The 26,445-nt window shown below is 35.2% G+C and overlaps 5 protein-coding genes across 12 annotated transcripts; 3 read left to right on the forward strand and 2 right to left on the reverse strand.

The window, feature by feature from the left end:
- The first annotated feature begins 654 nt into the window (after positions 1-654).
- dsh (dishevelled) lies at positions 655-10,321 on the forward strand. 3 transcript variants are annotated; one of them, XM_008196771.3, is made up of 11 exons: positions 655-1,049; positions 1,108-1,177; positions 1,226-1,416; positions 1,469-1,801; positions 1,856-1,984; positions 2,032-2,126; positions 4,868-4,978; positions 5,031-5,519; positions 9,028-9,219; positions 9,609-9,674; positions 9,857-10,321. In XM_008196771.3, exons 1-10 carry the CDS (start codon positions 889-891, stop codon positions 9,623-9,625), a joined length of 1,788 nt encoding a protein of 595 aa, XP_008194993.1. In that variant the 5' UTR covers positions 655-888; the 3' UTR covers positions 9,626-9,674; positions 9,857-10,321. The 3 variants fall into 3 exon arrangements, with proteins under 3 accessions (XP_008194993.1, XP_008194992.1, XP_967594.1); XM_008196770.3 differs by lacking the exon at positions 9,609-9,674; XM_962501.5 differs by lacking the exons at positions 9,609-9,674; positions 9,857-10,321 and having other exon boundaries at positions 656-1,049; positions 9,028-9,590.
- A 39-nt stretch (positions 10,322-10,360) lies between these two features.
- LOC655866 (protein Malvolio) lies at positions 10,361-15,832 on the forward strand. 5 transcript variants are annotated; one of them, XR_001575060.2, is made up of 8 exons: positions 10,361-10,618; positions 10,664-11,013; positions 11,064-11,308; positions 11,359-11,886; positions 15,012-15,399; positions 15,470-15,515; positions 15,586-15,631; positions 15,688-15,832. XR_001575060.2 is itself a non-coding variant. In XM_008196769.3 (7 exons), the coding sequence occupies exons 1-6, from the start codon at positions 10,490-10,492 to the stop codon at positions 15,492-15,494; spliced, it is 1,665 nt and encodes a 554-aa protein (XP_008194991.1). In that variant the 5' UTR covers positions 10,361-10,489; the 3' UTR covers positions 15,495-15,511; positions 15,688-15,832. The 5 variants fall into 5 exon arrangements, 3 of the variants coding, with proteins under 3 accessions (XP_008194991.1, XP_008194990.1, XP_967521.1); XR_511511.3 differs by having other exon boundaries at positions 15,470-15,511; XM_008196769.3 differs by lacking the exon at positions 15,586-15,631 and having other exon boundaries at positions 15,470-15,511.
- A 65-nt stretch (positions 15,833-15,897) lies between these two features.
- LOC655779 (prostatic acid phosphatase) lies at positions 15,898-18,293 on the reverse strand. The gene is made up of 3 exons (XM_962341.4): positions 18,153-18,293; positions 18,015-18,113; positions 15,898-17,973 (listed from the first exon to the last, which is right to left on the reverse strand). The coding sequence occupies exons 1-3, from the start codon at positions 18,222-18,224 to the stop codon at positions 16,924-16,926; spliced, it is 1,221 nt and encodes a 406-aa protein (XP_967434.1). The 5' UTR covers positions 18,225-18,293; the 3' UTR covers positions 15,898-16,923.
- A 185-nt stretch (positions 18,294-18,478) lies between these two features.
- Positions 18,479-19,695, forward strand: Pex12 (Peroxin 12). The gene is made up of 5 exons (XM_962251.4): positions 18,479-18,613; positions 18,654-18,762; positions 18,805-18,986; positions 19,027-19,386; positions 19,434-19,695. The coding sequence occupies exons 1-5, from the start codon at positions 18,494-18,496 to the stop codon at positions 19,632-19,634; spliced, it is 972 nt and encodes a 323-aa protein (XP_967344.1). The 5' UTR covers positions 18,479-18,493; the 3' UTR covers positions 19,635-19,695.
- SF2 (Splicing factor 2) lies at positions 19,641-25,218 on the reverse strand. 2 transcript variants are annotated; one of them, XR_010335188.1, is made up of 5 exons: positions 24,963-25,218; positions 24,735-24,916; positions 20,830-21,002; positions 20,097-20,780; positions 19,641-19,982 (listed from the first exon to the last, which is right to left on the reverse strand). XR_010335188.1 is itself a non-coding variant. In XM_962170.5 (4 exons), the coding sequence occupies exons 1-4, from the start codon at positions 25,127-25,129 to the stop codon at positions 20,622-20,624; spliced, it is 681 nt and encodes a 226-aa protein (XP_967263.1). In that variant the 5' UTR covers positions 25,130-25,218; the 3' UTR covers positions 19,641-20,621. The 2 variants fall into 2 exon arrangements, 1 of the variants encoding a protein (XP_967263.1); XM_962170.5 differs by having other exon boundaries at positions 19,641-20,780.
- Positions 25,219-26,445: the final 1,227 nt, after the last annotated feature.

Raw genomic sequence — 26,445 nt, forward strand, 5'->3', positions numbered from 1 at the left:
GAGTGTCATTTAAAATTTAAAAAAAGGGGTGACTAGCGTCTAGGGAATTGGGGGATGTTTTTAAGGGTTATTTTAAAGCCCTGATCTGCAAATTATTATTGGTTCTGCAAAATTGAAATTCCCCTCCTAGTGGTGTATCTGATTTTTTCACTGCACTGTTATCAAGCTAAACAACACTATTAACTAATAGTCATCACCACTGGGTTACAATCGTTACTTTTTATTAAAAACCACAAAAAACACGATGTAAACAACACGTTTGTAATCTTGTGACATATCAACGTGGCGGTTCTCCCACTCCTCCAAAGAGTTACGGCGCAACCATGTCTCTACTAATCATGAGATGAACTTGGTCGAAATTTTGATTAAACGGTTGATTATTTTAAATAATCTATATGTAAAATGAACATAGTAAAATACTGCTCTAAAATATTGTGATTATGCAACCGCCTTTACAGCTCTAGAGTGACAATATCGGATGAACAACTTTTCAAAAGACATCGATTGATAATTTTTAAACGCAAATGTGTTTTTCATCAATTTATTAATCTTTTTCGCAATCATGCGCCTAAATTGGTTACATTTTCGCCAATTTACAACAATTCTATCAAGAAAAAATCGGCCGGTAATAAAGAACTCTACCCTTTCACAACAAACCAATTTTCGCAAAATATACGGGCCCTTTGCACCACGTAGCCAAAACTTGTAACTAGCGGTAGGGGGCTGTTCGCGGGGCCGCGTCTTTGCGGGTTTAATGCCCCCTTATCCGTTGTCTTGATCTCTTTAATCCCCTTGGGTGGGGATGACTTTAATGATGTCGGCCATGTTGTGTTGAAGTGTTTTTCTCCTGTCAAATTGTGTAGTTTTTCGCGAAAATCGAGTGAAATAATGGATGAAACGAAAGTTATTTATCACATAGACGACGAGGAGACCCCCTATTTAGTAAAGATACCGATTTCGCCGGAAAAAGTGACCTTATCTGACTTTAAAAATGTGTTAAATCGCCCCAATTACAAATTCTTTTTCAAGTCGATGGACGATGATTTCGGGTAATTCTCTCGTGTGTTTCACCCTTCGGGTGATTAAAACGTAACAATTCGTTTGCAGAGTCGTTAAAGAGGAAATCATCGACGACAGCGCACATTTGCCGTGTTTTAACGGACGTGTTGTTAGTTGGGTACGTTTCTAGCTCGCTAGAGAAGGGGGCGCATTAATTGCCCTACAGTTAGTTTCAGCCGATGGCTCAAATCAATCGGATGGGGGCTCACAGTGCACTGACAGTGTCACACACCAGTCGGAACGTGTGCCCCCCCAAGCCCCCGAATCAATCTGCACCGACACTGAAAGTATCATTAGTTCGAGACAGGGAAGGCGCCACCACAAATACTCATCACGAATTAACGGACACCTTCCACGGTACTGTTTTCACTTATATTTATAAGTCTGTGGTAAATAATCCCAATTTTAGAGTTTACGAAACCGCTTCAATTGTCAGTTCCGATTTAGAGACCACAAGTTTTCAGTCTGAGACAACCGGAAGACACACGGCCCTCTCAGAATGCTCCAGTGTGAGTCGGTTACATGTCGCGGGGCGCAAAAGACCGCAAAGACGACGAAAACAACGAATGCAAGCAATGTCACGAACATCCTCATATTCCAGCATCACAGATTCGACAATGTCCTTGAATATTATAACAGTGACCTTGAATATGGACACGGTTAATTTTCTAGGAATTTCAATTGTGGGGCAAAGCAATAAAGGGGGCGACGGTGGCATTTACGTCGGATCCATTATGAAAGGGTACATCACAATTTTATTTTGTGTGTCTCATTAATTTGATGTAAATTTTTATAGGGGGGCTGTCGCCCTTGATGGTAGAATAGAACCAGGCGACATGATTTTGCAAGTCAATGACGTTAATTTTGAAAATATGTCAAATGATGAGGCGGTTAGGGTTTTGCGAGAAGTGGTCCAAAAACCAGGGTTGGTATCAGAAAAATATAAGCCCAATTTTTTTATTCAATTTTCAGACCGATCAAGCTGGTTGTGGCGAAGTGCTGGGATCCCAACCCCAAAGGCTACTTCACTATACCTAGAACTGAACCAGTGAGGCCTATCGACCCAGGTAATTAAATCACTATACAGTGGAGTCTGCTTATAACGAACTTCCGGCTATAATGTACTATTTTTCAAGCACCAAAAAAAATCATTCCATGAAGGCATTGGCAACTTATTTTTCGTATTTTATGTTTCAACGGAAATTGAAAATATCTTTAGGTTCTATTTAAATTTTTTCGCGATGAGAAATAAGCGAGATAATCGCTTTGAAAGGAAGAAATCATGACGTCACAACGTAACACTGAACCCTCCAATCACCAAAAACTTTTTTGAGAAATTGAGATTTGAGAAATCTTTATAAACTCTGACAGTGTCACCTAAAAGTCAAAAACCATTTGATCTTTATATCGGACCAAATGCTGGAGACGGTTACGACATCATGATTTCTAATTTAAATCGAAATAACTTGAGTTAAAGAGCAGTTACAGAGAAACGGTTTTCACTATTGTAATAAGTGTTTAGTCTTCACTTAAGACAAAGTTGTTTTTTAAGTTGCCAATGCCTTAAAGCTCAATGTATTTTTTACCGCTTATAACGAACTAAATTTGACTTAAAATCTGACGCAATTTTCTGTTTATAACGAACTTTTGAGGAATATGTTGGGGTTGATAATGACAAAGCCGCAAGAGAAGTGTTAACTGATAAACAGATTATTGACTTACTAACTAAAAACATTTTAATAATTAAAAACATGTGTTTGTAAACATAACTACGGTGCGAATTTGCTAGTTGTGCAAATATTTCTTGATAAAGCTCAAGGAAGTCAAAATAAATTAACTTATTTTATCCAAACTTTTATTACTTCTACTAGTTTTTGAGATATAGAGAGTACAACCTCCACTTCAGCGTCTAAAATTAAGGACGCTTTTTCCAAAGTTGACTTTACTAATTGGTGGTGACATATGAGCAAATGAAATTCTGTAATATCTTCGCCACAAAAAAAATTGGTACAAAATTTTTACATTTTTATAATTATTTACGAGATGACTTGTTTTTCTGTAGCTGTTTTTGCTAATTTAAACTTAGTGTACTAGATATTGAAGAACTAAACTCTTAACTAAGGAACACTCAGAATTCATAATTTTTGGTTTTATAAAGTTTACTTTAAACGCAAATAACTCGAGAACGGTACATTTTAGCGATATGCAACAAGTGTCCCTTTTCTAAAGAAAAATGAATGGGCTTTCAATTTTTGGTATAAAAGAAGTGGGTGAAAAATCAAGTTATGGTCAAAAAACTGGAAGGGACGCATTGCAATCGGAAATGTACAACTTCCGTGTACATCACATTAAAGAGCGTCTTTTACATCACATTAAAGAGCGTCTTTTCGTCTCTTACATTGTCAAGTTTAATAATTGGATAATCAATAAGGAAGATATTCTCCAAAAATTATTTTTCATACCGACTTTTTGGAAAGCTGTAATTTTTCTATTAAGTGAGACAGGCCAACAAAAACCATTAGATTTATTATCATTTGTAGAGGAATTTTTGTGATTCAAATTATGCAACAACATTTTGAATCAACCTCTATTACTGTTTCCCAAAGGATTCATGTTTTTTTTACAATAAGTACTTATTTATTTCGTTTTATTTCATATGTAAAATAAAAATAACTACTAATAAACACTTTTCAATTTACCGCTTATAGTGCAATTTGTTATATCCGGACCCCACTGTATTTAAAATTAGTATACAGGGTACGTAATCGATTTATAACTTTTCGTTATAAAAAAGACCAATTTTTGAAAAATTGCTGCGAAGTCGCTTATGAATATTTACCGAAAAATTTGCAACAGAAAAACTCAGAATACCCTGTAGTTTTAGCAATAGTCGACTTTTACTTGAAACATGTAGATAATGTACAGGGTGTGCCGAAACGCAGAACGTTGAATAACTAATTTTTTTAATGGAACACCATGTATTTCATTACACGTATCGATAGCATTTTTCATAAGCTTTCTAATGATATGCGGCTTGAATAGCAAATTTGAAATATTTCTTAAAGTGTTTTTTTCTCTTTTTTTATTTATTTTATTATTAATTCTTGATGAGTAAAATTCATTTATTTATCAAGTACTAATTAGGTTACTAATATAATTGGTTACATTTATACATATCAAAAAATAAATTATCATTTGACTTAGATTCTAGGATAACAAATTTTCTTGTAATAAAATCTTTTTTTTTAAATCTCGAGAAATATTTTAAATTTGCTATGCAAACCTTATACTGTTAGAAAGCTTATCAAAAATGCTATCAATACATGAAAAAAATACAGGAAGTTCCATTTGAAAAAAAGATTTATTCAACTTTTTGCGTTTGGCACACTCTGTATATTATCTGCATGTTTTAACTAAAAGTCGTCTCTTTGCTAAAACTACAAGGTATTCTGAATTTTTCTGTTGCAAATTTGCCGGAAAATATTCATAAGCGACTTTGCATTGATTTTTGAGAAATTGGTCTTTTTTATAACGAAAAGTTAAATAATTCCAGAACGAAAAAATAGACTCATAATAGTTTATATAAAGTTACAGTATTTTTTTGCGTAGATTTCAATTATAAAAATTATATAGAGTGTTCCATTTAAAAAAAATATAACTTTGGTTCACTACCCTGTATACAACAGCCTGTGCATAATAAAAATATTTTTAGTTTGTGGATTTTAACCAGTGATAGACGTTAATAAACGTATTATAAACGCAAAGTAAATATAAAAACTAATAAAAAACATTTTTCATATTTTTTTAGGGGCGTGGGTGGCGCACACGGCGGCTGTGCGCGGCGACCCGGTGGCGCGGCCCCCGAGTAGTTCGACCGTTTCGAGTACTTCTATCACGAGTACAATTCCGGCAAACGAACGTATGTTTTACAGGTGTCTGTAATTTTTTTTTAATTTTTTTTGTAATTGAAGGTTTCCCCGATTTGGAAGAGCCCCTGACGGTGAATACGCCCATGGCGACGGTGGTTCAAGCCATGCAACGGCCCGATAGCGGTTTAGAAATCCGCGATCGTATGTGGTTGAAAATAACAATACCGAATGCGTTTATCGGTACAGATATGATCGATTGGTTGTTGACGCATGTTGACGGCTTTCAGGAGCGTCGCGACGCTCGTAAATACGCGTCACATTTACTCAAAGCCGGATTTATAAGACATACAGTGAATAAAATAACGTTTTCGGAACAATGTTATTATATTTTCGGAGATTTGTGTTCGGCGATGAATAATTTGAAAATACAAGGGGATACGGATTCGGTTGGACCTTTGCCAAATGTACCGAATTATATGCCGTATAGTGGGACGTATAATCCGTTGGAATACATGCCAATGCCGTTTTATACGGCTAGCGAAAATACGGTCTATGGGTATAATCGGGAGGAGTCTGTACTCAGCGGAAGCGGTAAGTCATTATTTTTAAAACAGGAATCTACTTCATTTACTTACGAACAGATTGTAAAAAAATACAAAATATTTATCAATTTGCTAACGCTAACGGAATACTTCGAATTTAGATGACCTTAATTACAGGAAACTGTAATTTACGTAATTTTTTTCAAAAACTTTACCTACAATTAGTTAAAAAAATAAACACTAAAAATTCATAAAATAAAATGGTTTTGGCAGGTTTGTCATATAGTAATGCAAGAATTTCGGTAAAAACAAACTGAGAAACCGTCAAATTGAATAGATTTCTTTTTCCAATGTTTAGGCGTTTACGCATATTTTTACCAGATTTCAGTTAAACTGTCCCAAAAACCACCAAGTTAGCTTTTTCTTCTTCTAGTATTTTATACCTGTTTTAAGTTTTAAAAACAACTGATAATTATTTTTATCTTTTGGGTTTAATCAGAACAAATATGAATTTTAATAAAATTGCAACGATTAAATCCAAACATTTAATTACTAATAAGGAAAGTAAGAAGCAAACAAAAGATAGCAAAAAAAATTGCAAATCTGATATTTTTTCCTCAAGATTCTATATTTGTTTATTTCTGAATCACGTTCAATAGTTACGCTCACTAAATAAACAAAATACCCAAAAAAACATTTGAACTTGTTACAGATGTAACTACCGACCGAAGAATCACCAAATTTTGTCAAAAGTATTGTCGTTTTTACATTTTTGAATTGTTTAAGTATATTTTCAGGAAAAACAAGGCGAAAAACTGCCAAATTGTTTTAAAAATACAGATGGTTCTTACTTTTTCAGCTTTTGTATAAGTCTTAAGAAAACAAGGTTTTGTTGTTTGTCTTTATTTGTTCTCGTATAATAGGCGGAGTACTTTGCGACAGATTTATTTTGAATTCAGACAAATTTTAGTGAAAGAAAACTGTAATTTTCTCTAACTTCTTGTCCAAACTTAATTATTTATTATTTAACGTAATTTGGAGGCATGTCAGAGATTGTCGACTAAGCTCTTTTAGCCTATTTTACTTTAAATTAATAAAAATATAAAACATTAAAAAAGCCGAGAATTAAGAAATTTGTTAAAAATATAGTTCTTTTTTTTTTCGAATATTTTGACAGTCCAAACACAATGTATTTTCCGAAATTTGGTTAAGGACAAACTGCTTAGTCCAGCATTTAAGCACATTTTTGAGCTAAAAGAACTCATCAAAAGGTCGGAAATGAGAAAAAGCCTTTTTGGAGTACTTTAGATCCGTTTTTCAGCATAATTTCGTCAAAATTGAGCCAAAAAGGTGTATTTTGGTGCGATAACTATTTTAGTCTCGGAAGTGCAAAAAATAGCGTATATACCTTGGGACCAAAGTGCCTAATTCCCTTCTGCTAGCGGAATTAAATGCTGCACTTTAGACCCTTCAGTATAGTATAGAGGTGTCCCAGCGAGTTGGTAAAGTCCATTATTCACTTCTAAATATTGGAAAAGTAAATTTTTTTTTCTTAAACCGTAGATACTAATCCTCTGCCACATCTAAAATTATTTTCAAATATACAGGATGTTTCTGAAATGAGCTATAATACAAACTTAGGTTTTTTTAAATGGAAGACCCTATATTTTTTCATTTTTAATTGTAGCTTTTAAAGCTAATGATTGTGATTTTTTTGTAAGGTTGGTTACAAATTTTAAAAATTTGGCAATTTTGACTATTACATTTATTTGTCAATGTTACCATTAGATTTTTTTGCTTCACTCATTAAAAGTCACCCGGTTTTTAAATATTTTCTGAAAATTTATTACTCAACAACTAAGACGTTTAGAAAAGTGGGACTCTCACCACTTTAGACTAGAATGTTCAAACATTAAGAATGTATTTTTTCTTAGCTCACTTCGATCAAGAAAATAAAAAATAAGAGATATGTTAAAAGTTAAATAACTTAAGAATTTTAAATGGAACACCCTATTTTTTATTTTTGTATCTAAAAGACCTTTAAATTGTTTATCTAAAAACACTAACAGTTAAGTGTCTCTTATTCACTACTTAAAAGATATTTAACTTTAAACATTAAAAAAATCATTAAAAATTATTAAGTATTGTTTCAATAGTCCGTAAGTAAAAATTTCAGCTAGTAATGGCTTTAATATTACCCTTAAACCGTTATTCATCACTTTTTACAGTGAAATAATTACAATTTTAATATTTATGACGAATTTTTAAATTCCCGTAAAAACTCCATCAAATAATTCGCGGTGGAGTTGCTATGGTTATAGTATGGTTTACTATGGTAACGACAATGCTTATGAATAATCTCCATTGTTGCTGAAATCAAATTTTAAACTCAAATATCTTTTTAATTATTCACATTAGGCATTTGAAACTTTATGTTTTTAAATAGACAATTTAATAAACTTTGATACGCAAAAACAAAAATGAGGCGTTCCATTTAACTTTTTCAAGTTATTCAACTTTTAACAAACTTCTGAAATTATTTACGTTCCTCATTACAAGGCGCCAATCAATTGATGCAGGATGTAAGTTGGAACCCTCCTCTTTAAAGTGGTAAAAGTCCGACTTTTCTAGAAGTTTTAGTTCCTGAGTTACACATTTTTAAAAAGAGATTGTTTTGGTTAAAAAAATTAAATATTTCAGAAACTAAGCAAAATCAAGCAATAACAGTTTAAGCCAAAATCATTGGTTTTAAAAGTTTAATCTAAAAATGCACAAAATATAGGGTGTTGTATTAAGAAAAAAACGTAAGTTTGTATTGTAGCTCGTTTCCGAAACATCCTGTATATTTAAAAATAATTTTAGTTGAGGCAGGGGATTAGTATCTAAGGCTTAGGAAGAAAAAGTTATTACTTTTCTAACATTTACAGGTGACTAATCGACTAACAACTCGCTGGGACACTTGTATAATATACTATTTAAAGTAGATTGCAATTATGTGTTATTTAAAAATAATTATTTCAAATGTAAATAGCAAAAATAGCGTTGACATTGTAAAGGAACTACCGATTATTTTTTTCCTTTCAAGTCATTAATATTGTGTTTAATACACTATCTTATCAGTAGTTACGAAAGTGATCCTTTGTTGATTTTTGTGTTCTATAGTAACATAAACAAGAACAAGAAAATGTCAAGGTGATCACACAAGTGATTAAACAATTGCTTTATTTCAATTCGAAACTCTTTTTGGGACAAGAAAATGGCTTACTTATAAATAACTGAGCCTCAAATCCAATTTTATGATTTACTTAGCACTCTTAGCGAGTCAAATTTCCTAGATACAATGACCTTTTAGATACTCGTACTGATATCAAAAATAGTTTCCTAATATTTGTTTTTGTTTTTCTTATCTCGTGATGAATCTAGACAAAAAATGAACGTCGTCGTGTACGTGACAAACATTGAATTATTTCATAAACAATTGCATTATGTCATTTTGTGGAAATCATAAACGTGCAGGTGGAAATCCCCGCAATTGCACAACTGCATTATCCTTTCAGGTGGCTCATCGAACGGTTCGGACCATTTGAAGGACGCAGCGGCAGGTCATAGCAGCGCCTCTGACAGCGATTTGACTTCGTTAGGTCCCCGTTCGGCTTTACCGATGGCCACCGGAAACGGAAACGGTTCATCAAACGGCTCGGATCAGAGCAGCGGGACGCAGGTCGCAGCCCAATCCAAAGACATTGCCGGTAGTAGACAATCATTTAAGATAGCTATGGGAAATCCGTGTGAGATGTTTGTTGATGTTATGTAGGTTATTGGTGGATGACGGCGATTTTTCATTTGATTGCCTAAAGTAGACTCGCTTCTAATACACTCGTTACGTTTTCAGCACCTTCTCACCACTGCTGCTTGACAGTTTTATTGTACATAATAACCGTGGAGTTTTATATTTTATTATAAATTATTTTGTGTAGTAGGTTCTAGTAGCGCTTATTGTATTAATAGTTAAGTTAAATTGGATGTAAATTCGAGTTGTTAGATTGTGTACACGCGCATGTGGCATGTATCATTTTTGTGGTTTTTCATGATCATTAAACAGTTTTGATTTTTTCACTAATTCATTATTTAATTTCAGTTTTAAGTTACCTCTAAGTGCAATATTAATAGCCACACACATTTTGCAATCAATAATTTTACAAAGGTAAGTCGTTATTTGCATGTTGGTTTTCCGCTCAGATCGTTATTTAAATTGTATTTTTTCTAAAGCACATCAGAGTTTAACTGGAATTTCTTAGTGAACTGCTATGGAAAAAATAGAATTTAGGCACAACGTTAAAATAGCGCAGTTAATTATTGCAATAACTATTTTCATATTTTTTTTAGATCAAACGGGGGTCGTCAGTTATCAATTTACCCAAACCTAGAACCCTTCCACGTGTATACTGAACGTAATTTTATATCAGCTAAATGTATTATTCATTGTACAGTTTATTTCAACAGTAGGTTAGCACTGATTCGGACAAAAATCGTATTTATTTCGTTGTAACACTGCCATATTTAGGTGCTTCTTCAATTTTTGATATATTACTATTTAAAAAACTTATTTATGATTGTTACATTTAGGTATTTTTTATTTTGTGATATATTATTTTTATTTCTAATAAAGATTTTATTATACTAAAACGATGCTATTACAGGGTAATTGTTTTGGCATTTAGTACGACTCTAGGCTAAGTTACTCGTTACATTTGTGTTACTTTGTGGAGCATACAGGGACATTGTAACCGGAAAAATCTTTTGTGTGACTGAAATGTTATAATGTAACCGAATAAATTTATGTGACATTGATTTATGAGCGCAATAAACATTATCTCTACGTGCGAGATTATCCACAAATCCCCGCCACACAAACAATCTGACTCAGTCCGGCTCTGTCTGCCGTCGTGTCGATTCGTCCGAATTCGAACGGTTGCACTTTGAGGTTATCGCAATGATGTGAACTTGATTTTGCCACAAATGTCGTCAAATAACCGCCCAGAGGCCGGGGGCGAAGCCCCCAACACCACGGCCAGCGAATCTACGCTCCTGAGCCCCTCATCAACGTACTTCGCCGATGAAAAAATCCAAATCCCGGAGACGGACACGGTGAGCCCCTTTACAGCCCCCAGACCTCACTCACAGTGAATCCAGTCACGTTTCAGTTTCCGAAAACTGTGGGCTTTCACAGGCCCTGGCTTCCTCATGTCTATCGCTTACCTTGACCCTGGAAACATCGAGAGTGACCTCCAGAGTGGCACAGTGGCCCAATATAAACTTCTATGGGTGTTGTTAAGTGCCACGATGTTGGGGCTCCTGATGCAAAGACTCTCCGCCCGCTTGGGGGTTGTCACAGGGCTACATCTCGCCGAGATGTGTTTCAGGCAATATCGGCGAATCCCCCGTTTAATTTTATGGATTATGATCGAGATTGCAATCATTGGATCCGACATGCAAGAAGTAATCGGGACAGCAATCGCTATTTATTTATTATCGAACAAAACGTAATTCTAACGACATAACCTCACTTTGGGTGACTTAACCTCACTTTCAGGATTCCGCTCTGGGGCGGTGTTTTAATCACGATTGTGGACACTTTCACGTTCCTTTTCCTGGACAAGTACGGGCTGAGGAAACTGGAGATGTTTTTCGGGCTCTTGATTACAGTAATGGGGCTCACGTTCGGTTTCGAGTACATAACCTCAAAACCGGACCAATTGCAAGTGCTAGAAGGGATGTTCGTGCCCTGGTGTGAGGGTTGCGACTCCAGGGCGCTGCTCCAAGCTGTGGGGATCGTAGGTGGGGCTCTTTGCAAGTTTTGGTCCAAAATTACAATTTTATTATTACAGGTGCTGTAATTATGCCTCACAATTTGTATTTGCACTCAGCGTTGGTTAAGTCGCGCGATATCGATCGAACAAAACCGGAAAAGGTCCGTGACGCAAATTTGTACTTTTTCGTCGAGGCGGCAATTGCCCTTTTTGTCAGTTTCGTAATAAACGTGTTCGTGGTTGCCGTTTTTGCGCATGGACTTTTCCACAAAACGAACAAAGAAGTGCACACTTTGTGTACGAAATATCCGTCTGTGAACGCGTCAATTTTTCCCATTAATGACGATTACGTCGAGGCTGATTTGTACAAAGGGGGGATTTTTTTGGGGTGCACTTATGGGCTCCTTGCGATGTACATTTGGGCGGTTGGTATTCTGGCCGCTGGTCAAAGTTCGACCATGACGGGGACCTATGCTGGGCAATTTACCATGGAAGGGTTTTTAAACCTGCAATGGGCGCGATGGAAGAGAGTTTTGTTCACTCGTACCATCGCAATCGTGCCGACGTTTTGTCTTGCCTTCTTCAGTCACATCGAGGATTTGACAGGTGAGGAATGTTTGAGACTTTTTTTCAGATTCCACTAGTACTAAATGGGAGCGACAAAGCACGTCGTTCGGCCAGAAACATTATAAAAACAAATTTTGTCGGAATTTTTCATCCATTTCGAGCGTTAGTACACATTTGTACTAAATTTCCCCAAATTTTATTGAAATTGACGGTTTGTTGGCTTGTTTTGCTCTTAGGTAAATTTTAATTACAGGAAACTATGTGTACAGGATGTAAGAGGTTTAGAGAAAAACAAGTGATACATTCTTGGATCCGTTTTTTGGGAAAATAATATTTGTGACAAACACATTCCACCATCGTGTTTTGTTTTCGAGTTATAAACAAAACTTGACATTTTAGAGTAATCTAAAAAAATTATATCTTCCATATTATAAAAGATTTTTTTACAGAGGATCTAATAATGTTATCAGCGATTTTTTTAATCATTCTTTTAGCTGTAATAACATAAAGTTGTATTTTTTCTAACAGGAATCATTGTTGGCTATGACATTATCTAAAAGCTCTTTTTTTTCTAAATTGAAAACAACATAAATACAGTTTGATATTTTTATATACTTTTGATAAAAGATGTATTTAGAATGTTTAGAAGAAGTTGGCCATGCAAAAATTATGTCACATAAAAGTTGTAAATAATCTAGAAATTTTGTGAACTGTTATTAAAATGTGAAAATTGTAAAAATAAGCTATGTTAAAGTTTTTTTCGATTGAACAAATAAACGATCGTCGTAGATTTTAATTACATAAAAAATGTGCAGAAAATTGCAAACGATGTGTCACTACCATTTGATGACACTTTTTATGATTTAGTGAAGTGCAGTGGAGGTAAAGTGGATAATGTTGTGTATTTTTTTACCGCAGACGGAATTTGATTTTGGTGTTTGGATTGACATTTTTTTGTAAAATAAAATTTTATTTACAGGCAATCATACTTTCCTTTTCCGACATGTTTAATTACAAAATAGAATGACAATGTAAGCTTTCTATTTTAAATCTGAAAACAAATAATCTTTATTAATCGCAAAAATTTTATCCAATAATAATTTATTATGCTGTTTTTGAATTAATTAGTGTTTAAAAAATTACTAAATTATAAATACTTGTTGGGTACTATATTTTTCATAGTTTTAATTCAAAATAAAAAATTCTTTCATGGTCTACTATAAAGAAAAAGCGAAATGTTTTTTTTAATATTTAAAAATAATGTATTATACAAGTAGACATATCAAAGCAGAAAAAATTAAGCTTTTCAACTTTGTTATTACAGCTAAACAAATGATCAAAAAAAATCGCTGATAACACTATTAGATTCTCTGTAAAAAAGTATATAAAATATCAAACTGTATTTATATTGTTTTCAGTTCAGAAAAAAAAAGCTTTTCGAAAATACCATAACCAACTATGATTCGTATTTAAAAAAATAAAACTTTATGTTATTATAGCTAAACGAATAATTTAAAAAACCGCTGGTAACAGTGATACTGATAACATTATTAAATTCTCTGTAAAAAACTGCCTGTATAACGTCTTTGTTTAAAAATTTTTAAGATTTTGCTAAAATGTTAACTTTTATTTATAAAATTTATTTTTTTTAAAAACGGACCCGGGAATGTGTCACTCGTTTTTCTAAACTAAACCTCTTAGTTTCGGAGATCCCTTATTCGGACATCCAAAATGCAGCACCCTGTAGTTTGGTGAATTGTGTCTAAAGCCTTAAATTTTTTAAAAAACAGCAATCAAAAAATGATTTTGAATGTTTAAACACAGTTTTATCAACTTAGTTTGATTTGCTTTAAATCAGGAAATTAGACCGAAAGTAACATTCTGAACGCCTTTATAGGGAGTTTTCACTAAAACAAACCGAAAAATTGCAAAATTGTATTCACTAGATTTTCTTGGGACCTGTTTCGCTCTATTTTTTAACGAAATTATGAGAAGACAGGGCTTTGAAGAACGAACAAATCACTAAATTATTCAACTAATTGTTGAATTATGTTTAAAAATTTATGAAAACACAAAATAAGCCAAAAAAATCACCAAAATCCCCTAAAAATACCTTTCCATACTTCTTTATGAATTAAAAAAACTAATTTTTTTCGTATTGTTTTTGTTATTCTCGTTCTGCTATTGTGCTACACTTACCGTTTTAATTTGTATTTCTTTTAATGTTTGACGTTTTATCTTTGTTGCTTACTCTGTGTATGTTATTACTTATTACCGTTGTTTTATATTATTTTTTCCACTACTAGCTTATGGAGTTGACAATTATTGCGTCTCCTAGCCAGCTGAGAAGTTGAGTTTCTCTGTTAGTGTTATTTCTATGTTAATAATGAACAATTTCAAATGTTTTGAGAATCCAGAGATAAATGTTTAACAAAAGTTGTGCAACATAATGTTTTATACCCAGAAGATTGTCTTTAACGTATTTGCTGCTTGAAATTTCAATCAATCAAACAATCAATCAATCGTGTTAGGTAATTTAACACGATAAAATTATTTGAATAAAAAATGTCATTAGTTATGACTCTTGTGAGTTACGATGTCAATTAGCAATCATTTTATAGGTCTTTTTGGGATTCATTTATTGCTGCATATTTATGAATAATCCTGTAGGATTACTGACAACACATCTCTTTAACTCCTGATCCCCTGAAGTAAGCGTCGTTCACAAGAAAATTAGAAAAATCACTTCTAATGACGAAATATAATTAAATAAAAATAGAGCAAAAAATAGCACAAATAGCTGCGACAGCAAAAATGGCACAAAAATTGATTTCGGGAACGAAAACAAGTTTCCTTAAAAGTTTAAAATTTGCAATTTATTTTTTGTCTAATAGTATTTTGTAGAAATTATTATTTCACAAAAAAAGGACACAAAAAATAGCTGAAAGAGCAAAAAATGGCACAAAAAAATAGCTTGAGTGGGCAAAAAAAAGTGAACAAAAAATTGCTTTGGGAGCAAGAAATGGCACAAAAAATACGGGGACTTGACATTTTCTAACCGTAATATTAAAATTTTTTGAAGTTTAACTTTTTTCGAAAGCCTTCTCATTCAGTGCTATTTCAAAATTTGCTATTGTTCTCAATAAAATCTCAACATTTTGCAGGAATGAACGACGTCCTCAACGCCATCATGAGCCTCCAATTACCCTTCGCCACCATCCCAACCATCGCCTTCACCAGCAATCCACAAATCATGGGCGAATTCGTCAATGGATGGTTCAACAAAATCGCATCGATCCTACTCAGCATTTTGGTGATCGGAATCAACACATATTTTGTCGTTGAAACAATGAACGAGCTACACCTCCACTGGTACGCTCTCGTTTTCGTCGTCATAATCGGAATTTTCTACTTGATCTTTTGCGCATATCTCGTAATCCACATGGCCATAAGTATGGGAAATACAAATCTTTTGCGCTACCATCTAGTCAAGAAATACATTATGGCCCCCATCGAGTCACAATTATCCGTCAATCCTGTCAGCTATTCGAGGTGAGTTGGCTTAGACCATGGCTTGTTTGTTTGTCCGGGGCGAGCTTCACTTGTCTGTTATTTTTTACAGAGAGCGCTTGATTGAAACAACTTAAGGAATTGCAGGGGATGTGTATGTATGCGTTTGTGGCTTTTTGCTTGCCTTTCTTTCTGTTTTCTAATCACTAATTTTCCTCTTATTAACAGCTTAAAGAAACGTGATAATGTACTAATCAATGACGTAAAATTCTGAGTGAGTATTGACTTGTCAGCGAATTGCTATCAAGTGATGATTTATGGTGGTTTCAGGTCGCAATCAGACTGGACCTTGGACGGTAATGCGACGGAAATTGCGAGGTTTTGACGTCAATTTTAGTAAATTTGTAGTTTTTTTCATGATATTTGTGTGATATTTGCGTTATGTAATGAAATATATTTTATTAGAATTTTTCAAGTTCGGAATTTTATTTCACCTGATTCACCAAGGATTGGGGTTTGGGTGGTATTAATACGCCGATCGGCTGTTTTAGTTTTGTATTTTCGAGTGCCACAATTTTGTTCGAAAACGACAATTAACAATAAGTATATTTGGCCTTGACAGTAGATACTGTTATCACGAAACGCAAATTAAGCTAGAAATCAGTCGTTGCTTTTAAATACAAAATAAAAGGTTGGTGGCACTTATGGAGAACTATAACTTAGGAAAGGAAACGAGATACAAATTTAAATTCAGTAATTACTTGGAAAAAATGTCCTTTATACTCTTAACAGACAGAAAATCATTTTTAATTTATACCTAAATTGTTGAAGATTGTGCCGCGGACTTTTTTATAGCAAATTTAATTCTCTAGAACTTCGTTCCTTACACTTTCTTGTACCTTCAACCGTATTTCCAGCGTTTTGATAAATATACGACGGTGCACAAAGAATAATCGCTAAGAATTATCAATTTGAGTTCCACCTTATATTTTTGCGAATGGTGCAAATACGGTTGAAGATACAAAAAAAGTGTAAGGAACAAAGTTGTAGAGCATTAAATTTTCTACAAAAACGTCCGCGACACCGTATTTCTATCTTCAACGGCTTAGGAATGAATTACCTTTCCAATACTTGACCACCGGCAAAATGAAGCAAATCCGTCACTTGAGAGTGTTTGAATGACTTTGGAGCCTAAATGGTTGAAAATAGAACTTTTTTGTAGGAAATTTAATTCTCTAAACTTTGTTTCTAACAATTTTCTTGCATCTGTAACCGTATTTGCAGCGTTTTGAAAAATATGGGGCAGAGTGCAAATTGGTAAAAGTTTGAAATTTTTTTTGAACATAGTTTAGGAGAGTTTGATTATTTTGTTTATGTGTTAACCGTTATACAAATACAACTTAGACGCCCTCTCGCGACATTAACGGAACTATCGGAACGGGAACGTTTTATTTGTACGTCGTTTCACATCCTAACCTTTAGCTCTCCGTAGTGGCACTATTACAAAGTGACACCAACTGGTAACAGCAAGTTTTTGGCCCCTGAGAATAAATACTTGACAAAAAACTAAGCGACTTCATCGATTGCCAACCTCGTATAATCATTACCACTGTTTTTCAAATGTTTAAACCATGCAATAATGACCCACAAAACTAGAGTAAAAACAAGAAAACCAATCGCAATGCTTGAATACACAAAAATGTGATTATAACGCTCAAAATTAGACAGTTGACATTCTAAATCCCACTGTTTTCGTGTAATAACGATGGGTTTTAAAAGCGCAATAAACTCGTCAAAATCACAGTTGAAATCACACCCTTTTGGCGTAATTTTCTGCACTTGACTGGAATTTTTGTAAAAAACGTTGAGATAAAAACTTGAATTTCGCCTCAATTCGAACATTATGGTGCTAGCGTAGGGGGGACAATGGTACTCGAAGGCCCCCATTGTGTTAAGTACGTTCGCTATCGTGACATCATGCGCCGAAAAAACGAGAAATTTCCGGAAATTTTCAATTTTTTTGGTAGCGTTGCGAAAATGTTCAATAATTTCGTTAAAAAGGGGGCCCGTTTTAAGCCTCGCCAAGTCCCTGTTATAACACTGGGTGGCGAAGCTTAGGTGGGCCCACGGGGCCATTTTTTCGGGATAAACCCCCGAGGTCCACTGGGGCAAAACAAACTTATTTAAACTTTCGATGTACAAGGTGTTGTATAGATACTCGAGAGTCTCGAGGGACGTTATATTGGCCCCTGAATTTTTGCTCAAATACGCGTACAAGTCCCGATTTTGTCGACTAATGTTGGCGAAAAACTCGGTTTTGAAAAGTTGGGTTAGAAGCGAGTTGTATTTGGGGCAGTTTTTTTTCATTGAGAGGAGGTTGTCCTCCAGTTCGGGGGTCGTGTGAATTGGGATGGGCTGCCAGGGGAGGGCGGGGTCCCACACTTGGTCGGCTTTGGGGGGGTACAAGCCGGCCAAGTTGGCTTCGGCGGACATGAGCGTCCTATCGACGTCCGTTGAACGGATGGAGAAGTCTTTCTCGGAATAGTGCGGCGATAGGAAGCCCCCATAGCGCTGGCGCAGCCACTGACCCAAGCGGAAATGCTGCTGTTTGCCCAACTAATCAAACGAGTGACACTGCGCAAAAGGGGGCTACTCACGTTCGTCAGCTGACCGAAGCCCACTGGCCAGAACGACGCGTTGCGGTAGGGGTCCCTCGGGTAGGGCTGAATGGGGGTGCGGTCACCATGCCTGTAAATCTGCAAAGGGGTTAAAGACTCGGCAGCCCCCCAACTCACCACAACCACCGAAATCAAATCATCACAGAGCGAGACACTAATAAGTACACAAACTAACACTAGTCTAACCATTGTACTTTGTAATCACAGCATTTTGTTTATCAACATATGGTCAAAATTTTTGACAATTGACAATCAACAAGTGCTGCCATCACACGTTCAACGCACCCGTGATTTGTGCAATTTTACACTCCCGGCCCACCTAACACAAAAAAAAACACACAAACTGATTAAAACACAATTGTCGCGTTCATAACGAATAACCACGAATAAAAGCAACAATGTGAGCAGCCCCACAGAGACATAACCTGTCGCCAGGCCCGCCAACCGTAATTCAAAAAATGGCGGAAAACGCAGCCAATTTCACCCTCACTTCGCAAAACAAACCCTCGATTTTCGAAATAATCGCGTCAAAGTCACTCAACGACACCCTCCACCCGGCACTGCAGAAAATCGCGCTGGTAAGGCTACAATTTTCAGGCGTAAACTAACAATCCGTAGTTTTTGGCCACTAATTGCCCCCAGAAATTCAACTGGTTGGGCAAATACTACGACGAAGTTTTTCTTTTATTGAATTGTGGCCTCCAGTACGGCTACCTGCGCAATTACGGTGAGTAAACCCCCCAAAAACTGTAATAATTGTATATTTCAGACGCCACGTTTTCGGAGAATTTCTACGGCTTGAAGCGTGTCCTCGACTCTGGTAATCAATTGACGAGTCACCACCGTCGCATTTCCTTGTTATTTTGCGTGTTTTTGCCGTATTTCAAACGGAAATTGGACGAAAAGGTGGCTCTGTATCGCTTGGAAAACGCCGACGGTTGTTTGCGTAATGTATGCCAACGTAACTGACCCGACTACTAAAAATCCCTAGAATTTCGAGGGCCGGTTCAAAAAACTGTTAATTTTGTCCCACTCCACGTTTGAGATAACATGGGGGCTGCTCACAGTTTACAATTATATTAAATACATGTCGCAACAAACCGAAGCTCAATTGCCGATTCTTCAATTGATTGATGTCAAGTTGGCGTATTCGGAGCCACTTCCACCTGAGCCAAGTTTCTGGTCGCTTTTATTCAAAGGGCATTTGGCGGATTTGTGGCAATTGAATATTTTGAAAAACGCGGTTACAAGTACCTTCGAGTTTGGGGCGTTTTTCTTGCAGTTTTTGCAAGCCTGGAGCGCTCACCAGAATTATAGTGTGACGGCGCTGCCAACTGTTAAACCACCAATGGTGAGTCTAGTGATAGTGTTGGTAGTAGTGCTAATTTGATTGTTTAGCTCGATGGGAAAGCCCGAAATTATCACAATAAATGTCCGATTTGTTTACAATTTTGGAAAATACCGACTGTTCTTCCTGTTTCCGGATACGTGTTTTGCTTTCCTTGCATTTTGCGGTATTTGAGGGACAACCAGAAGTGTCCGGTTACGAATCTTCCCGCCAAACCGCTGGATATCGTTAGGATATATGATAATGAATAAAAGACGTTGTAGTTGAGAATTTTTTATTGAAATAAACATGCAATTGTGAAAACAACAAAAAGCCACACTTTTTGTCAAGCAAAATGATAAAAAAATATTAATAAAAAACGAAAAAGAAGTCTCAAATACCTGGGAACAAATCCACGAGGTCCTTCCGGTACACTCATCCTAATCCTAGTAATCCTATCCTAATCCTCAAACAGTTTTAAATCCACTTCATCGCCAAAATCCTAGGAAAAGTATTAAAATCCCCCGAAAATTACTACAATTTATTTAAAAAATCCTAATCCTAGGAGTTTGTCCTTTCCTTCCGGTGAAGTGGAGATCAAAATCCCGTGTTTGTGAGACCTATCGCATTGCAAAACATCTCGTTTAAACACTGTTTTTTCAATGAGAAACGTGTCAGTTAATTTTTTGAAATGATTGTGTTTCATTGTTAGAAAAATTGAATAACTTATTTACCGAGCCATTTAATTGTGTGGTGTCCTCTCAACACTCCGAAAAATGCAATGCTTAGTGTGTTAAAAGTTTAAATATCCTCCTCCACGATCTTTGAGACTCCCTCCTAACAACATTCATCCACTCCTCTTGCATCCGGGTGTGTCAAAGATAACATTTTATTGTCTATTATTTTACTATCGACTTTATTATTTTTTCCAAAAACCAGTCCAACGCTGATTGACTCAGCAAATTGTACGGTAACAGAAAAAAGAAACAATACATATTAGTGCCTTATCCGTACTCTAACCTAATTGAAAATTTTTATAAAATTTAAGTCTAAAAAATTACAAGAATGGAGGAGAGAAAAAAACGATTCTTCCAGGAATGTCAGAAGAATTAAAATACCCACATTTACAAATACAAATTCCAGGGTTACCAACCGCTTTTTTTCTCTTGCATTTTTTTTAAATCAATCAAATTAAAAAAATCCCCGGTTTTTTTGATACGTACATTATACAAAAAGGCCAGTCCGTAGAGTAGATTAAATTAGGAGCGAGAACGGCTTCTGGAGTAACTCCTTTTGACCGGACTGTATGTTGGGGAACCCCTCCGACGGGGCGAATATGAACGACTGCGTGACCTTCCCCCTGACCGTCTATCACTCCCCCCACGATCTTCCTTCACCCTTATGTACGAAACCTCCCCCTGACGCCAAATTAAAACACAAATCCCTCAACAACCAAACAACTCTTACCTCATGTGACCTAAACCTCGAATCGTCCAATTTCTTTATAGCATATTTCATGTCTTCGTATCGGAGAAACTCCACAACGCCTGAACCGTCCTTGAACGCGTCCGCGAAGCACACGTCTCCAGCCTCCCGCATGTGGTCCTTCAAGTCCTGCCACGAGCCCGACGGTGGCAACCCTGCAAAAATTCAATTGTAAATATTTTGATGTAAGCCTATGTAAAAAGATCCGGGGAATCGATTGGTGTCGATAAAATCACCACATTCCCAATAGTTTTTAAGTTACGATTTTTTTCATCTTAAAAGACTTCGTTTTTTTTTAATTCAAATATATGCATTTATTTTGTAGTATAATCTCTATTTAGTTCAACGCACTTAGTGCAATGTGTTTCTAGTTTTTTAATCCCATCCCTGAAGTGACTTTCTGGTAGTTCTGCAAAATACTTATTTATAGTCGCTATTACCTCCTCATTCGAGTGATAATTTCTCCTAATCACATTTTTTTTTTAATTGTGGAAGTCTGGGGAAGTCAAATCAGGCGAATATAAAGAATGTTCTAATAATTCATGTTTTTAATTCGTCAATTTTTCCATTGCCAGAGCGCCTTTGCGACACCCTTTCACACACTATTTTTTCGTATCTAATTCTTGGTGCAAAATAAACTACACCCTTTTCTCAGATATCCCTATCACCTTAGCTACCTCATACACTTTCATTCGCTGATTATCCAATATCGAAATTTGCATTTTTTTGAGGTTTTTATCCGTGGTTACTGTTTTGGTCATCCTTCACAAAACTCATCATTGAGAGATGTGCGACCAAGTTTGAATTCAGCTGGCCATTTTTATAGTAGAATATGAAGAGGTTGACTTGAATAAACTTAATAAGATTACGTCTAATACTTCCGGAGTTATTGCCCGATATGCAGGCTGTTCTGTTTTTATTGTTACAAATTTGTATAATAGGTAATAGAACATTTATTTTTAATCATAAATTTCCTATAAACATGTAGGTTTTCCTCAATATTTCAGAAACCGTTTCAGATAAAAATACAAAATTTGGTACAATTGATAACCTTCATACGCCTAATCGAATTTAAGGATCAAATGTAGGAATTTTTAATGAGAGGTGTCCCAAACTAGGGGCACCGTGTGGTCAGATACGAAATATCGACTAAGCTAAAGCTTAGTATTGGTTTAACTAACCGGTCGATGTTGGCCGCTTAAGCATTGGCTTATCGCTTAACATTTTTAATATTAACGTTATTAATATACATAACTTTATAATTTTATTGAAATCGTTAACAGATAAATTAAAGAAACCGAAGTAGCAATTTTAAACGCAAAAAAAATATGGTCAATTTTGTTCAAAATTATAAAAAAGATACTTGATTACGTTCGGTGAAAAAAATGGAACATGGGCCCAAATTGCTCGAAGATTTAATACAACAAAAGACACCCGTAGAGAGGCTGCTAATTACGAAAAATATATGACAATTAAAAAAATCATAAAATACGCAGACCAACAATGTTAGAAAAAACAGACTCATGAAGCGCCATATAGCCCATATACTACTTACTTTCACAAATGTGGAAAAAAATTGCTTTTAACAATAATGATGAAGAACTATTAAATTTCCGGATTCAAAAATGATGCACAGAAACAGTTTTTTTAAATAAATTTCGGTTCAGTTTGAATTAAACAAATAAACTTGAACAATGACAGTAATGAATAGACAACATGTAAGTTAATATATTATTATTATATTTAAAAAAAAACTAAAAAAAAAGTATAATGATAATAATTTACTTATTCTTATTTCAGTAACTTTTTTAATTGCTGCAGCAAAATCCGACAGTCAGGGGAATAATGTTGTTAGAATTATTGATACTAAGTAAATATTATGTGATTTTAATTACAGCATAGTTTTAAAAAGTGAGGACGCCCAAGTCTTCAAATGCACAAAAGCAACAAATAAACTGTGCAAATCAGTTTATTGCTGTGTTTTGAAAGAAAAGACAGAAAACGATAAATTGCTCTTTTTCAGAAGGAAGCATAAATATCATTATAACAATATTATTCCTACAATGTACCAAAATATTAACTTAACTTTTCAAAATCAGAACTGTTAAAATTTCGTCAAGCAACCTCATACTTGAAGTGCGCAAGCGTTCAGAACTACCAACCCCGTAAGTGACAAGTTCAGCGCGGTTTAGCTAAACTTTCCACTCAACAACACAACTACGGTTTAAACTTAGTTTAAATATAAACCGACCTCATGTAAGCGAAAGCTTCAGCTTGAACTGAGCAATCAGGCCTAACTATTTTGGTTTTAGTTTTCTGACAATTTAATAACAAAATAGTAAATTCCATAGTTTTTTCCATAAAAATGGTCTCTTGTGTTATTTCTATACAACTAACCGTTTCTTAATAAACAGTATGTTACAGACCATAAATAACATGAAAATCAGGGATGAACAGAAGGTTTCGCGACCAGAACCTGTCCCGAGGAAGAACGGACAAAACGTCGACATTTTCTTACAAATGCGGCCTAAGCCAAAAAGACGTAGATTTCAATTTGGTTCTAGTGGTCCGTTTTTTCTTAATTTCTGCCTCTGTTGTTTTACATACGACTTCAGATGTGCTGCAGGAGCAGTCATTTTACCAAAACACAAACTCCTGCAAAATATTAGCACACAACAGTCACAATCAACAACGCACGGTTTTGACATTTATATTTAACGTTTACCAACCCAAACGTAGGTCGTAGCGTTAATTGTATGCAGCAAAAGACTGACGAATCATTAGTCGAGACATTGCTTACGTCACAGCGCGAATTTTCTATTATTACTAAAAAAGTACCGATTTAAAAAAACTCAGACCGATATTACTAGACATCATTTTGTGTCTACTTTCAGAATCTACAATTTCCAAAAACTTTTATTTTCGAGTATAACACTTCATTGTTGGAGATATAACTTGTCAGCTTAAATCCCTATTTCCATAAAAGTGTCTGTTCCCTATACCTGACCCCCAATCTGGATTACAAGCTCTCACCGAAAAGCCGCCCCAATGCTTTTATTATGGGACAAATCTTCAATTCGATTGCAATTTCCGGCATTCCTAATTAAGTTACACGTTTGACGCAATGATATGATTTGTTCAGCTTTTTAAGACGCATCGATTGATATTATAAAAATTACTCAATCTGAGTGGTCCTTAAATTCCCATAAGAAATGTGCCTTCGTTTCTAAAATTGTCAAAAAACGAAAGCCAAAATAGTTGGGGTATTTTTTATCCTCCACCCCCCAATTTGGGACGTCCCTGATTACAAATATGTACATTTGGTGTTCGAATTCAATTAGACGTACAGAGATTATTATCTGTACCAAATTTTGTGTTTTTATATGCCATGGTTTCTGAAATATTGGGGAAATTAAATTACACTAAAAGGAACACCCCTTATGAAATATTCTTCGATACATGTTTGTAGGAAACTTTTCTCCTAAAATTGAGTGTGCTATCACCTGTTTAAAAGTTGTAACAATAAAAACGAACAGCCCATATGTTTTTACGAAAAGATAAGACAATTTTAAATGTATTTTCATGCTTTTTTTATTTTCGCTCTAATCTTATAGTTTACAAAAAAAAAACAAAAATGTAATAATAATAATAAATTATTGACGATTCAAGAAACGATGCAATGAAAACACAACCTCACAATTTAAAAAATCAAATCGTAGGTGGCAGCCACACATGCTAAAATACCCTTGTGTGTAATTTCGAAAAATTCTGTAAATAAAAACTAAATGACTTTCCTTTTAATCGCTTTTCCGACCTTTATTTCCTATTATATTTCGAATGATTTTCGCGATAAAAAACGAAAACACAAATCAAATTAACAAACCCACCTGTCACAAGCACTCTAAATTGCGACCTGCGAGCTGGTGGCCCCCTGGAGCTGCGTCCCCTGTCGCCGCCGCCGCGGCCACCCCTGAAGCTGCCATGGCCGCCGCCCCTCGGGAATTCCACCCGGAGGCGGTAGCCGTCGTAGTCGTAACCGTCCCGTGCATGTACGGCGTCGTCCGCGTCCCTAAATCAGCACACTGAGAGGGTTTCGAGGCCACATGGGGGCTTACCTGGGGTCCTCGAACTCGACGAAGGCGAAAGGAGGTCCCCGTCGGTTTTTCAAGTCGACGAATGTAACTTTGCCGAATTTGTAAAACAGGTCTTGGATGTCTTTGGTGCGGATGTCCGGGGGCAGATTCCCGACGTAGATTCGGCAGTCGTTGCGGCTGTTGGACATCGTTTCGTGTTGGAAAGTGGACGAAATCGGCGATAAACAAGAAGGAAAGATGGCGACGTGAGGGCGTTTGTGATGGCAGAGCCATCTGGACGGGGTGTGGCGCCAAATTCGAATGGAGGGTTGCAGTACAATACAGTGTGTTTACAGAAGAGTGTAGAAATGAGATAACTGCCAACACACTCAGGGAATTTTTATTTTTAAGAATTTTATTCAACTCCGAAGTATTGGTACGGGGTTTGAGGGTCACCGGAATAATTTCTCTGTTAAAATAAAATTTAATTGTACATTAATTTCATTTGCCTCTATTAGCTGTTTCAAAACTATAAAAACGCCAACGTCGCATTTTATCGAATTATTTTTTTAAATACTATTGATAAAATTGTAAAATAGTTATTAATGATTAGATCTCTCATTGAAAGTATAAATTACACTAGTTATTATTTTTTTGAAGTGCATGAATAATTTATAGAGGTTGTTCCATATCTGGTGGCGAACTGACAGTGACATAAAAATACATGGGCGTGCATTTTTTTTCTGTAAAGTTTACTTAGTTCTCATTTTAACATTAATAAATTTTGAGAACGGAGAAAGGTAGAAATATCACTATTAATTATTATTAATAATTTGTTTATTATTTTTCACAGTACTTAATTACCACAATTTTTTAAATACTAACAGTGGATTTGACAGACATTGTATAACGACGCCTATGGTCATTTTTTTTTCAATAGTAAATGTTTACCTATGTATGTTTAATGCCAAAATTCACTCATTTTTGGAATAAACTCTAACAGCTAATTTTGAGAGAAAATGCGACGTTGGCGTTTTTATTGTTCTGAAACAGCAATACTTTAGTTTGATCAAAATTTGAATTTGAATTTAACCCGAAATCGTTTTGAGCAAGTTCAATTTGTGTTTTGTGGAGGCGTTCAAAACTAGATGAAGAGCTAAAAGTTTTACATTTTTTTGTGAAGTTATGATAGTTCTAACGTTTAATTTAACCCTAAGAATAGGTAAAGAGATCATTTACCGAATCATATCGTAAATTTTTAGTGGAAGTACTTATTAAAACAAAAAACTGTACCAACACTAAGTAGTAATTACATAACAAACGCATAAATAAACTGTTTTTACCAAACTGCACACACTAAGACCTATTCTGTAATTTTATTAAAGGACTGTTAAAATTTGACACATTTCAAAAAATAGCAAACCTAGCAATTTTGTTGATTATCGTTGTACCAACAACTAAAGCTCCTTAAATTAAAAACAATTAAAACAGTTTTAAAGCCGGTTTACAGAAAGTGAAATTAAGA

Source organism: Tribolium castaneum, chromosome 8 (assembly GCF_031307605.1).
Source record: "Tribolium castaneum strain GA2 chromosome 8, icTriCast1.1, whole genome shotgun sequence".
NCBI lineage: Eukaryota > Metazoa > Arthropoda > Insecta > Coleoptera > Tenebrionidae > Tribolium > Tribolium castaneum.